Source organism: Sorghum bicolor, chromosome 5 (assembly GCF_000003195.3).
Source record: "Sorghum bicolor cultivar BTx623 chromosome 5, Sorghum_bicolor_NCBIv3, whole genome shotgun sequence".
Taxonomy (NCBI): domain Eukaryota; kingdom Viridiplantae; phylum Streptophyta; class Magnoliopsida; order Poales; family Poaceae; genus Sorghum; species Sorghum bicolor.
Genome location: NC_012874.2, coordinates 63855036 through 63869362, shown reverse-complemented (window position 1 = coordinate 63869362; position 14327 = coordinate 63855036). Strand labels below are relative to the sequence as shown.

The window sequence follows — 14327 nt, the reverse complement described above, 5'->3', positions numbered from 1 at the left end:
AAGGGCCTTGTTTAGCTAGCGAATTTTTTTGGTTTTATGTATTGTACTTTCGTGTATTTAGTAATTATTGTATAATTTTAGACTCAAAAGATTCGTCTCGCAAATGGTAGTGCAATTAATTATTTTTTATGTTCTATACATGTGTCGTAAGATTCGATGTGACGGATAATCTTGAATTTTTTTTTTTAAACTAAACTAGGCCTAAGACCTGCGGCTCTGCTGCTTTGTCACGTGTCAGGTTTTAGCTAGACACTCGAGGCCTTGTTTAGTTCGTAAAATTTTTCAAGATTTCCCATCACATTGAATCTTTGGTCGCATGCATAAAGCATTAAATATAGACGAAAATAAAAACTAATTGCACAGTTTACCTGTAATTTGTGAGATAATCTTTTGAGCCTAATTACTCCGTGATTGGACAATGTTTGTCAAATAAAAATGAAAGTGCTACAGTAGTCAAAAAGCAAAAATTTTGCGAATTAAACAAGGCCGATAGATTTTGAGAAAGGGGAGAAGTTGAGCCGAGCAACGCGTTGCTACCTTCCAAGGTCGGGAAACATGCGGGCCAAGCCAAACTCCTGTGGCGCGGGTTTGTCATTCCTAGCTTATCTCCTGAGTACCAAGGCCTTGCCCTAAAGTGGGCTGTCTAAGGTCCATTAGGTCCTTGGTAATAGTCGAGTGTATGCATGAGTGCACACGACAGGTTTAGCCCCCCGAGCCTAGCTTTAGTCGACTAAGAAAACCCTATGTTAGATACTTAATAGATGGGCGATAAGTAATGAGATAATTTTTTCTTTAATATTAGGTATAGGGTTGAGATGATTCTATCCAACTTTATGGAACAATTTGGGGTGCTTGATGATCTCACTTCACAATAAGCTGATGAATACCGACTCCAATTACATAATTCATGTTGTTTTACACAAGATTAAGGCAAAATTTTGAAGAGTTTGAGTATGATATTTTTTTAAAATATGTACTCCTCCATCTGCAAAAGAATATAATTCTCACTTATCAAGGAGTCAACATAATTGAACTTTGACGGAAGCTATTTAAAAAAATGCTAATATTTTTTATACAAAATATATATCATTAGATTAGTTAATAGAATATATTTTTATATAAATTTATGTAAAGGCATAAATGCTAATATTATTTACTATAAATTTAATCAAAATTGAGCTAAGTTGACTAACACGGATCCCATGATCGCATTCTTCTTTGGACGCGGAAGGAGTAGTTTGAAGACACAAAGTCAACACGGATAGATCAGTTTTAAAAGCTACTTTAAAATGTATCAGTTTGTGAATTTGTTATATGTGTTGTAACGGAAAATTACCATCAAAGCTATTCTTAAACTATGGAACTGGAAGGAGTAAAAATGTAAAATAGGAGACTGGAAATGTTAAAAAAAAATGTACCGCACCAAATAAAAGTTCCTACTTTTATTTTTTATTTTTATTTTTTGATGAGGAAAAAAAGTCCTACTTTTATGGTTGACGCGTGTTTTATTATGGCACTGCATATCAAAGGCGCCCACAAGGCCACAAGAATGCCGGAAGCCCATCTGCCAAAGAAAAAAAAAAGCCCAACTGGAAGTTACGGTGGCCTCAATCGACCTTCTCCAAGACTCCAACCTCGCCGATCATCAATCGATCCCACTCCAATGGCTGCAGATCAACGCCGCTCCCGCCGCTCCGGCGGCGAGGACCGCATCAGCGGCCTCCCCGACGAGCTGCTGCACGACATCCTGGTCCGCCTCCGCTGCGCCCGCGCCGCGGCGCGCACCAGCGTGCTCTCCCGCCGCTGGCGCCACGTCTGGGCGCACCTGCCCGAGCTTCGCCTCGACCAGCGGCGGCGACCGACGGCATCGGGCTTGTTATTCCTGGACACCATCGACGCTGCCCTCGCCGGCTACTCAGCCCCAACCCTCGAGCGCCTCAGCATCTCCATCCCCTCCAACAGTAACGCGCCCTCATCAGTAGTTGGGCCGGGGGCGCGCATTGCGCCGTGGCTCCACTTCGCAGCGGCGCGCGTGGTGGGCGAGCTCAATCTCTTCCTCCGCGCGCCTCAGACCTTCGTCGTCGCGACACCGGAGGTCGTCGGGGAGGAGGCCGTGCTCGAGCTTCCGGTATGTGAACAAACGAAACGAATCGAGCTCTTTCTACAATATGCAGACACACACTGGCTCCGGCCGCAGGCATCCGGCTCCGGCCTGTTCACGGCGCTGACGTTCCTGAAGGTAGATGGCCATGTCCGCATGACAGGAAGCGATCTCACAGCCCTTGTGAGCACGCAGTGCCCGTGCTTGAGGGAGCTCGATCTTTTCATTACGCTGATTGTCAACTTCCATGTCTTGATTCACTCCAACTCGTTGCACACGCTGGTGCTCCGCGTCTTGGAGACACGGCGTCTAGAGGTTGTGGCCCCAAGGCTTGAAGAGCTCACTGTATTTGCTCGGCCATTGGAGGCTCACATCTCTGCTACCAAGCTTGTCAAGGTAGCTTGGCATGGTGTCTATGACCCTCATCTGCATAGGTTTGTTGATGTTGGCTCTACCCTCCGGCTACTGAAAACTTCCTCTCAGGCATTGTCGCTGACTAAGCGGTTCGATGAAGTTGATGAGTTGGATCATCTGAGCATCGATCTAAAATGGCAAGGTGTGTTGGCATTAACAAATTTCATCACAAGTGTTGTTTTTCATTTTTTGAACAGTCTGACTGATTAGCTAGTTTTTGTCTACTCACGAGTCATGACAGATGTAGCAAGATATGAAAGCTTCTTGAATGAAACAAATAAGCTGCTCAAGTGTAAGAGCCTTTGCATATCCTTGTTGTGGGAACATGCCTTGGTGCCTGTCATGTGGCATCTCTTGAGGAGTTGCAATGGTACAAAGAGGCTTCGAGTACATTTGTGGGGTCCTTGGTCCCAACGAGTGGTAATTTCTAAGACCTTTAGCTTTTTGTTATTTTGATAATTGAGAGTTTTGTAATATGTTTGTTAGGTGAGGTGGTTGAGGTTCTGGCTATGTTTATTTATCATTTTTTTAAAATGTTGATGATATTCTTTATAAACCATTATTGGACCAAATTGAAGATTTGTGCTTTAGCTAGTGAACGCTTAGCTTGTTTGTATCTATCTTGTCTCTTGACCTAGCTGTAAATGAAGCGAGAGACTTCGCAGGTAGCAGAATTGGCAGGTGTGGGGATGGTCACTATGTAGTGCTGCAATGTTTTTTTTTTACATATATGTTTTATTTATTACAGCTAGCTGAACCTCGCACCAAACAAAAGCAAATTAACGTTGTTGATTTATGGATATTATCAATATTCTCCACTACTGCAATGATGTTGCATTCTCTTTTAATTTCCAGATGCATTCTTGCCTGCCGGCTTGCCCTTATCGTTTGGAAGAGAGTCTCAAGATTGATGTCATTGATCTCAGTTCACTTGAAGAGGTAGAAATCTCAGGTTTTTCAGGTTCTCATGAACAAATGGAACTTGTGGAGTTCCTATCCAGCAATGCCAGAATCCTGAAAAGGTTGCGCATCAATTATCACAATTGCCGTAGGCCCAAGGAAGCACGTGAGAAGGTCCGTAGCATGTGTCATCCAAATCTTAAAGTTGAATTCTTTGTGTTCCACGAGGGGAGGCAGGTACTTGTCGAGTAAGTTTCAGGCATGTGGTAAATGTAATATTCTGGTCTTTATTAGTTTTAGCACAATAAGTGCAGGATTGTATGTTCCAGGCGTTTTTAGGATTCATCATCAGTTCAAATTTGAACTTCGATCAGTTAACTCAAGCCCAAAAAGGCTCATTGCTGTTTTTCATCTTAGACTTGGAACATTTATAATCTTGAGATTGCAACATCTAATCCAGTGAGGCTGACCTAGCTATGTGTCGGTGGTTGATACAAGGGAAAAGAATGAAAACCCATTGTATTCTTATTTTCCTCCACCTATCCTCTATCCTGATGCTTATCGAAGTCACGGTAATTTACATACTCGTTAAATGAGTGTCGAAGTTGTGTTCCAAATAATTTATGTATAATTTTTTATTGGTCAAATCAATGTATTCTGACAACCACTCCCTTTAATTTGTCCCAAATAAATCAATTTCTAGAGTTGTCTTAAATCATAATTCTTGTTTTTTTATCAAACTTGTAGAAAAGAGTGTCAAGATGTATGAAACCAAATTAGTTCATGAAATACATAATAAGATATTTTTTGTGAGAGAAAAATATTGTTGGCTTGTCTGAAAGTACTGTTCGCCGGCTTACAAGACGCGAACAACTCATATTTTTCATAACATACTCATTTGGTGTTACAAATATTTGTGTTGTTTTCTGTAAATTAGGCCAAACATAAAAGGTTTTGAACTAAGACAAATCTGTAGAAATTTGATTTGTTGAGGAAAATAGAGTTTGATGGATAGAGGGAGTATATAAGATTAAATTTAACTCCAGGTTATTAGTAGCCCCACACTTGTAAATGATTTGCTGAGGAAAATGAGGCTGTGACAAAATCTTTAAGTAAAAATCAAACCAATATAATGTTGGGTGATACAACATTAATGACAATGGAGGTTTACTTTGTTAGGAAGTATTCAATCTATCCTAAATTATAAGACACTTGACTTTTTTTTACAACAAGTTTTAGCACTGGTTTTATTTAAAATTTATATAAATATCACTTCTTTTGTCGACGCTTGGTTCATTAATAAAAGTTCTCAAAAAATTGCACAAATTTTTCAAGTAAGACAAGGAGTCAAGCTTGGAGTAAAAAAAAAGTCTTTTCCATCTTCTAATTTGGGAAGTGCTTGCTAGCGAGCCGAAAGTTGTTTTTAATGACAAATAAAATTTAAAAGAAGGCGTACATTCTGCGTCGTCTAAAACTTGATTGAAGCCGTCCCGTTTCCTGACTGCTAAGAGCAAGTACAACAGTTGGCAAGCTAATTAATTTTTTGTTGCTGATGTGGAAGAGAGAAAGAAAGATAGAGAAGAGAACTTAACTCTTATCTAAGTAAGCTGAGCACCTAAGCATAGGCATTAGTGGGTCCCAATAGAAATATATGTAAGAAGAAATATAAAAGAGAATGAAAATATATAACAATAAAAAAATTACTCTTGCTAAGGTGGGAGGCTTAGTTGGCAAAGTTATGGAGATTGATGAAAAATCCAGATACAGAATTGATTATGTTAGGATGAAAATTGCTTGTAGAGACTTCTCCAAGATCCCTAAAACTGCTGAAGGAGTTCTAGGCCTGTCAATCTATGATTTTGGCTTTGAGAGGGAGGTTCTTGATGATGGGAAAGGAAAGGTTTTGAAAAGTGGTATTAGGATTGGTGAAGATCAGCCACCTAACAAGAAATTCAGAAATGAGAGTGGTCAAGATTGTTCACTCATGAACAGGAAAGTTGGGGACAATGATGGTCCTGATTCCAGACAAATGCAGAATTTTGGAAAGCAAGTGATGGCCTCGGCCCCATCCAAGCTGCAGTCTACATCAGTAATTGACAGTGGTGCCAAGGTGATGAAAGATGCTCAAAAAGGTTTGTCAGGTCAGAATATATTGGGGGGGAATGACAAAGTTTATATACCTGAAGGCATAGAGGATTCTGATTCTGAGAGTGACTCTTTTGGGGAAAGACTTAGGAAACTAAATGAGGAGGGACAATCTTCTAAACAATCAAAGAATCAAGAACATCTTTGGTTCATGGAAGTGAATGAGAACAAGGCTGCCTTATGTGAGGAATCAGTAGCTGATCCAGTGGAATGCATGACTGTGACAACTCCTAAAAGTGTTGAAGCTCTAAAGAATATCAATGTTGACAAAGTCTCAGTTTCACCTGAGATTTTTATCACTGATGATAATATTGTCAACACACAAGAGAGTTTGGCTTTACTTGAAGAAAATCCTATGGAGATGGAGATGCTTCCAGATGATCAAAAGTCCTTGGAGGGGGACAAGAAGGTGGTGGAAAAAACACAAGCTGTCCATCCCATTGCCAGGAGGAGGAGTGAGAGTCTGGCTAAAGAAATTACTATCTTCACCAAGGAGAAGACTGAGATGATGGCCAAGAAGAGAAATCTGGAAGGTATTTGCTCTAATCAGAATATGTTTTCTGTTCTTCCTATTGATGAAATGGTTGAGTTGTCTTCTAATATGGGGGTTGTAATTGAACCTTCTAACTTTGGTACTTTTGAATTATTGAAAGACTTGGAATGTGCTAGACATGATTTGTTTATTAAACAAAGAGATGGTGGTCAAACATCTCAAACATCTCAAGCTGATTCAGCTGGGATTGTTGATTCTTCTGGCCATCCTTTACCAATTGAATGGTTACATGAAGAGGACTCTGACTCAGAGGATTTCATTTTAGTCTTATCAAAAAAGAAAGAAAGAGAAAAAAGAAAGAGTTTAAAGATCTCGCCCAATTTAACAAAGAAAAAGCAGATACTGGAAAATCCAGATCTGCATATCAGTAAGAGTAGAAGATCTACCTTATAGATGCCCAAAAGACTTAAAAAAAAATGAATATGTCATTACAAGGTCTAATTTGGAACTGTCGAGGTCTTAAGAAAAAGGGGGTTGCTACTTTTCTTAAGTCACTGATTTTTCAGTATAATCTTCATTTTGTTGGTCTTCAGGAGACTATGGTTGTTGAGTGTTCAGAAAATATTCTTAGGAAATTTGATCCTAATCAAGATTTCCTTTGGCTTTGGAATCCAGCTAAAGGGAAATCTGGGGGTATCCTTGTTGGAATAAGAAAAGAATTTTATGATGTGGGAGCTTTTAAACAAGGGGAATATATGCTTCAAACCAATCTATGGGATAAACAGAATAAAGTCAAATGGAATCTCTTAGTAGTATATGGAGCTGCTCAGGAAGAGAACAAAACAAAATTTCTATCTGAGTTAGCTCAATTTTGCTCTCACAGTAAGGAGCCTATTTTGATTGGGGGTGATTTTAATATCATTAGATATGCCAGTGAAAGCAACAGGAACAATGGGGTTCATAGACACACTGGTATGTTTAACTCCTTGATTCAGCTTTATGAGCTAAGAGAACTGATTATGACTGGAGGATGCTTTACTTGGTCCAATAATCAAGAGATTCCTACATTAGTCAAGCTTGACAGGATTCTTATGTCCAAAGATTGGGAAGACATTTTTCCATTAGCTATGATAAAGAAACTTCCTAGAGAAATATCTGATCATAATCCTTTAATCCTGTTATCTGGATCCCAGAAACAGAGCAAAAGTATACAGTTTAAGTTTGAAGTAAGCTGGCTCAAAAATCCTGACTTCTTCAGCCATGTGGAAAGAATTTGGAAAAAACCGTGTAGAGCACCTTCTACACTGGATAAGATTCAACAAAAGCTTAAAATGTTGAAACAATATCTTAAAGGGTGGGATCTTAATATTCAAAGTGAGCTCAGAAAGCTTAGAAAAGAATTATGTGCAGAGTTGAGGGATCTTGAGAATATAGAAGAAACTTCTATTCTATCAGGTGAACAATGGCTCAGGAAAAATTGGATTATGTGTGAAAATTTGAAAATTCTTGAACAAGAAGAAGCATATTGGTACTCTAGGTCTCATGAGAATTGGTTGTTACAAGGAGACTTGAATACCAAATTTTTTCATAGAATTGCTAGTGGCAGGAAGAGAAAAAATACTATTCTAAGTCTCGAAGATAATGGGGTCATCATTGAAGGAGATGAAAAGTTGTTGGCTCATGCCACTGAGTTTTATTCTAATCTGTTTGGACCCACTCCTCATTTTGAGATTCAGATTGATGATCGTATCTGGGAAGATGCTGCTTGTTTATCTGGTACAGATAATGAACAACTATGCAAACCTTTTTCTGAGGCAGAAATTAGGTTTGCATTAGATCAAATGGAAAAGAATAAAGCAGCAGGTCCTGACGGCGTACCTATAGAATTTTATCAAGAATGTTGGCATATCATCAAAAAGGACATAATATCATTATTTGATGACTTTCATCAAGGCAAAGTGGATATCAGCAGATTAAACTATGGGATTATCACTTTGTTGCCTAAAACTGATGATGCTTCGAGAATTCAACAGTTTAGGCCTATATGCCTTTTGAATTGCTTATATAAGCTGATCACTAAAACTCTTACTATAAGAATTGAGCCTCTTGCTGATAAATTGATCCATCAAGCCCAATCGGCCTTTATGAAAGGAAGGAACATTATGTCTGGGGTACTTACCTTGCATGAAATATTGCACGAAACAAAAAGGAAAGGTGAATGTGGGGTCATTTTGAAACTGGACTTTGAGAAAGCCTATGACAAAGTTAATTGGTCCCTCCTGTTTGAATGCTTAAAAGCTAGAGGTTTTTGTGAACAATGGTGTGGTTGGATAAAACAGGTGGTATCAGGTGGGACAGTCAGTGTCAAGATCAATAACCTTTTGGGCCCTTACATCAAGAGTTATAAAGGAGTGAGGCAGGGTGATCCTCTATCCCCTATCCTGTTCAATTTTGTTGCTGATTGTTTAACTCGAATGATTCATCAAGCACAGAAAAGTGGTTTGATTTTGGGTCTGGTTGAGCATATTATACCAAATGGAGTTGCTATCTTACAATATGCTGATGATACAATCATATGTTTGAAAAATGATTTGAATAAAGCTAGGAATCTTAAGTTTCTTCTCTATCTATATGAGATGCTGGCTGGTCTTAAGATCAATTTTAATAAAAGTGAGGTGGTGATGATTAATGATCATTCGAATGTTGCTAGCTCTTATGCTGAAATTTTCAACTGCCAAATTGGCTATTTTCCTATCAAATATCTGGGAGTCCCTGTGAGTCCAAGTAGGTTGCATGTTGCTGATTGGAGGCCTCTTTTGGAAAAAAATGCTAAGAGGCTAGATGTGTGGAAAGGATCTTCTTTATCCATTGCTGGCAGATCTACTCTTATTTCCTCCAGTCTTAATAATACCCCTATCTATCACATGGCAATCTATTTACTCCCTAAGACTGTGATCAAGGAGTTGGATAAGGTGAGAAGAACCTTTTTTTGGCAAGGAGGACATACAAAAAGGAAATACCATTTAGTTAAATGGACTAAAATTTGTAAGAGCAAAAAGAAAGGAGGTCTGGGGATCAAAGATATTAGGAAAACAAATCTGAGCCTTCTTTGTAAATGGTGGTGGAAGCTTGAAAATGAATCTGGTATTTGGCAGGATATTGTGAAGTTCAAATATCTTCAAACAGATTCAGTTGTGTCTGTAAAACATAAACAATCTGATTCCCCTGTGTGGAGTGATTTACTCAAAATAAAAGAGATTTATCTCCAAGGAAGGAAAATGAAAGTTAATGATGGTGCATCAACCTTGGTTTGGAGGGATACATGGTTATATAATGATTCTTTATGCTCTAGATTCCCTGATTTGTTTAAACTTTGCGATCAAAAAGACATTTATGTCTCCCAGATGATCAGGGGCCAGGTTTCTATCTCTTTTTGTAGATGGCTCACTCTTGAGTTGAGCAATAAATGGGAACAGATTTTGAAAGATATATCTGAAATCAATCTAGTTGATGTAAATGATAAAGTGGTATGGAAATTAGAGAGTAAAGGTACCTTTTCTGTTAAATCTACATATAATGCTTTGACTAGTTCTGAGGGTGGTCTCAATCATAAGTGCATTTGGAAAGGAAAGATTCCTCCAAAAATTAAAGTCTTTTTGTGGCTGGTTGCTAACAATGCTATTTTGACCAAAGATAATATGATTAAAAGACAATGGAAGGGAGACCCTTCATGTTTTTTCTGTCAGTCCCCTGAATCAGTAAATCACTTATTGTTCACTTGCTCTGTTGCAAAATCTGTTTGGGCTATCATAGCTACTAGTTTGGGAGCATCTAATATTCCCATTTCTTTTAACCAAAGTTGGCTTTGGTGTGACAAGTGGATTCCTAATGGCAAACAGTTTCATGCAGTGGGGATTGGGGCTGTTTGTTGGGCTATTTGGAAGATGAGAAATAACATATGTTTCGAAGGGAAAACTCTTAAAAGTCCCCTGGAAATTATTAGTCATGCTTGTGCTTTGATGAAAAACTGGGCAGGTTTACAGAGTGATGTGGACAAGGAAGCATTGATCGGTGGAGTGGAGACTATGTTCAAGATTGCTGTGCAGATTCTAGCCAAGAAACGCCGCTGAGACAATCAGACAGGCGCAGTGAAGGACGCGATCAACGAAGATGAAGCTAGCCAGGAGTTAGATAGCTGAAGGCGATCTGAAGAACATCCATGTGTGTCTGGATTCTTTTGTTTTGGCTGCTGCTATGTCCTTGGCGTCCGATATGATGGCATACGTTCTTAGGCTGGTTTCGCTCTTTTATTTCTCTTTTCTGTACTGAACTGTGTGGCTTGGCTGTCTGTTCAAACTCTGGAAACAATTGTATTTCCGTTATCAAGTAATGGAAATGGGTTAACCCCTAGTTCGAAAAAAATAACAATAAAAAAATTTATATAGACAAATAAAAGACAAGTTATTGGGAAAATTTAAATATTTGCCATCCTTGCGGTTGGCACTCCTTCAGTTGCCACTTTTAGAATGACAATTACATATTTACCACCTTTACAGTTCAAAGTGCTTCATTTTTACCATTTTTGTGACGTGGCACACCAGCTCATCGTTCCTGTGGATAAGCCATGGGAAATGACTGTCCTACCCCTGTCTCTCCTCTCTCTCTCCGCTAAGTAGTCCCCACCTATCTCTCTCTCACACTCGCTGACAGGTGGACCCCACTTGTCGGTCCATTTCTAACCTCCGGCCAGACCCTTATCTCCCTTTCTTCCATCTATGGCTATTGCCCCCATATCGTTCGTAGTGATCAGAGTAGCAGCATGTCGCGAGTGCTACCCCGAGTGAGAGGACGCGCACGAGCAGTGGCCGCTCCTACTGCGAGCATAGACCCAACGAGCAGGGGCTGGTGCGTGCGAATGGCACGTGGCTTAGCTCGTCGACGGCGGTTTCCGCGACTAGAGCTCCACGCGCGGAAACGGCGCCCTAGCGTTGGTGGAGGGCATAGAGCTTGTCAGCGCCTGCTGCGACTGGACGACAAGACTCATGGATGGAAGTGAGAGAAAGGGCTGGCTGGCTGGAGGTTGGGGTCCATGTATTAGTTGGTGAGAAAGAGACTACTTAGCGCAGAGAGAAAGGATAGGGACAGAATAGTCATTTTCTATGTCTTCTCTAGGCTAGAAGGATGAACTTATTAGGTGCCACGTGGTCCAAAGTAGCAAAATAGAGTACTTTGAACTATTTAGTGGTAATGTAATTATTATTATTTTAAAAGTAGCAACTGAAGGAGTGCCAACCGTAAGGATGTAAATATTTAAATTTTCCAATTGTATACCTTAGCTGTTGGCTCTTATAACTTGGCTTATTGGCTCTGTTATTGACCATGCTCTAATGGAACTCGAACCTAAGCCACTGTTAACGGTGGGTGTGGGCGTGTGGCTACTGGCGATGGCGAATCCGCAAACCCTATGGATCGCGGCGTCGTCTCGTCTCCCCTCGACCATTCCCCTGCCTCGCAAATCGTAACCCGCAGATTGCCTCCGCCGTCGCTTATGGTGAGCAAAGAAGGCCGCCGCCGCCGCCGCCGCCGCTCCGGCGGCGAGGACCGCATCAGCGGCCTCCCCGACGAGCTGCTGCATGACATCCTGGTCCGCCTCCGCTGCGCCCGCGCCGCGGCGCGCACCAGCGTGCTCTCCCGCCGCTGGCGCCACCTCTGGGCAGACGTGCCCGAGCTCGTCCTCGTTGACGGCCCCGACGCGCCGCCGCCGCCGTCCTCCCGCCCGGCCTCGTTCGTCGACACCGTCGACGCCGCCCTCGACGCCCACGCCGCGCCGACCCTCGATCGCCTGCTCATCGCCCTGTCCGCCTCCGACGTCGGCAGCACCGGCGCCATCCCGGCCGCACGCGCCGCGCCGTGGCTTCGCTTCGCGGCGGTGCGCGTGGCGGGGTCGCTGCTCCTCCTCGTCCCTCCGCGGCTGTCCTACCTGCACCCCGTCACCCTGCAGGAGCTCCCGCTCCCCGCGTGTGCCCGTGCCAAGACCATCACGCTCAAGCTCCAGGACACGTGGCTTCTGCGGCCCGCCGCGCCGGCACCGGCACCGGCCGGCGTGTTCACGTTCACGGCGCTGACCGCGCTGACGATCCTCTACGGCCGCATGGACGGCGGCGAGCTCAGTGCCCTCGTGTCGTCCACGCGGTGCCCGTGCCTCAGGGACCTCAAGCTCCGCCTCACGTTGCTGGATGACACCTCCGACGACGACGTCGTCTCCATCCGCTCCGACACGCTGCGCTCGCTGTGGTTCTGCATCTGGACGCACATTCGCCGCCTCCGGTAGAGGTCGTGGCGCCAAGACTGGAGAAGCTCAGTGTATACTACGCCTTCAAGGCTCGTTTCTCCGTGCCCAAGCTTTCAGAGTTGGTTTGGACAGGGGGATTACGCCGATGACAGTCATCAGTTTGTCGATGTCAGCCGTCGTCTTCATCTGCTAGACATTACACCGGATCGAAGATCCGCGGTGGCGCTAACGTCCCTGCTACAGAAATTTGATGAAGTTGATGAGCTGAGACTGATTGTCCACATTCCTCAGGTGCGTTCCTATCAACTGAATCTCCTCAAAACCAATCGAATTTCTTATGATCTGGTGGTTTACATTGCCTTTTGTTTCTACTCATGATTCATGACAGGGAGCAGCAGGGTATGAGAGCTTCTTGAATGAGACAAGCAGGCTGCCGAAATGTAAGACATTGAAGATAAACTTGGAGCGGAATGGCCATGGCCTGGCACCAAGCATGTTCCATTTCTTGAAGAACTGCACTAGTGCAAAGAAGGTTTCTGTCCGATTGCTTGATCTTGATGAGGACTCACAGGTAATTTCTAATTAAGCTTCTACTATCCTTTCTATAAGAATCTTTTTAACTCTAATTAAGAGTTTCTTAATCTGCATTTTTCTTAGGTGTGGCTGAGATTATGATAATGTTTGTTCTTCTGTGTAACATTAACCTATCTACGCATGATTAAAAGTGAAATGAAATCAGTTCAGAAAAAAAAATCGTATTTAGTTGATTAGCACTACATGAAACCCAAACATCTGGTATAACATGCCACCACCATTTTAGATAGGTCAATGTTGATGGACCCAAACCATGCAACTAATACAGTTTTTTTTTTCTTATTTTCAGCATTATTCTTGCCCGCTATCTTGCCCTTGTCGCTCGACAGAGAGTTGCAGGATTGATGACATCGGCTCATTTGAAGAGGTACAAAATCAGTAACTGTACAAGCTCTCATGAAGAATTGGAATTTGTGGAGCTGTTATCAGAATGCAATGCCACAAATCTGAAACATTTGGTCATTCACTATTACAAGAGGAAGTTCCAAGCTCCTCTACAAAGCAAGGAGATATGTAATTAAGGAGATCTGCAGCATGTATGGACCAAATGTTGAGGTCGAATTCTACGTTGTTGGCAAAGGGAGGTGTGTGCGTTTTGACTGGAGGGAAGATTTGCAGAATGTATCAACCAAATGTTGAAGTTGATTAATTTCTATGTTGTTGGACAGCAAAGGCTGGTGTGTTTTGACTGGGGGGAAGATCTGATGTATCAAGTATATCAACCAAATGTTGAAGTCGAATTCTATGTTGTTGGACAAGGAAGCCGTGTGTGTTTCGACTAAAGGCTTGTGAAAAATGTTAGTAGTGGCATGTTTAATTGTTTCTTTGGAGTAGGTGACTGCTTCAGATGGTCAATTTGAAAAGAAGACTAAGCCTACGCCAATTTCCTTATAGTAGTAAACACTTGATTTTCAAATTGAAATTGGTCATTTTGTTTGCCATTGATAGACTTTGCACTTCATTACTCCATCCACCTCAAATTATGGGTACTCTTGTTTCATAGACTTTGTTTGTTACATAAAAATGAAGGTGGGGGAAACACTGAGAAAGAAAAAGAAATTATGGAATGTTTTCGTAAAATACATACATAAATGAAGGGGTATGCACTTAAAAAGTTTAGGGACCCAAAACTTTTTATATGAACGGATGTTGCGCTAATAAAATTGGAAAGATAAAAGGGCTTGTTTGGCACAGCTCAACTTCACTAGTAAAGCTGTTTTTTTAGAAAATAACTTCATGAGTGACTTTCTATACGAAGCTGAGCTGTGTTTGGAAAAAGTGTTTGGCAAAATAGCTTCACCAACTACTTCATACATAGTTGAGAGAGAGAAATGAGGGAGAAGCTGCAATAAGCTATTTTTTTCCAGCTTCATCCAACTTATGTCTTT

The 14327-nt window shown here is 41.7% G+C and overlaps 2 protein-coding genes across 6 annotated transcripts; both read left to right on the top strand.

The window, feature by feature from the left end:
* LOC8071959 (F-box/FBD/LRR-repeat protein At2g04230) lies at nucleotides 1578-10514 on the top strand. 5 transcript variants are annotated; one of them, XR_002453604.1, is made up of 5 exons: nucleotides 1578-2657; nucleotides 2757-2935; nucleotides 3371-3589; nucleotides 5216-6093; nucleotides 10089-10514. XR_002453604.1 is itself a non-coding variant. In XM_021461765.1 (4 exons), exons 1-4 carry the CDS (start codon nucleotides 1664-1666, stop codon nucleotides 10119-10121), a joined length of 1425 nt encoding a protein of 474 aa, XP_021317440.1. In that variant the 5' UTR covers nucleotides 1578-1663; the 3' UTR covers nucleotides 10122-10514. The 5 variants fall into 5 exon arrangements, 4 of the variants coding, with proteins under 4 accessions (XP_021317440.1, XP_021317442.1, XP_021317441.1 ...); XM_021461765.1 differs by lacking the exon at nucleotides 5216-6093; XM_021461767.1 differs by lacking the exons at nucleotides 5216-6093; nucleotides 10089-10514 and having other exon boundaries at nucleotides 1578-2128; nucleotides 2585-2657; nucleotides 3371-3943.
* On the top strand, nucleotides 11415-13868 carry LOC8071958 (probable FBD-associated F-box protein At1g32375). Its single transcript, XM_021461768.1, has 3 exons — nucleotides 11415-12636; nucleotides 12734-12916; nucleotides 13229-13868. Exon 1 carries the CDS (start codon nucleotides 11518-11520, stop codon nucleotides 12382-12384), a length of 867 nt encoding a protein of 288 aa, XP_021317443.1. The 5' UTR covers nucleotides 11415-11517; the 3' UTR covers nucleotides 12385-12636; nucleotides 12734-12916; nucleotides 13229-13868.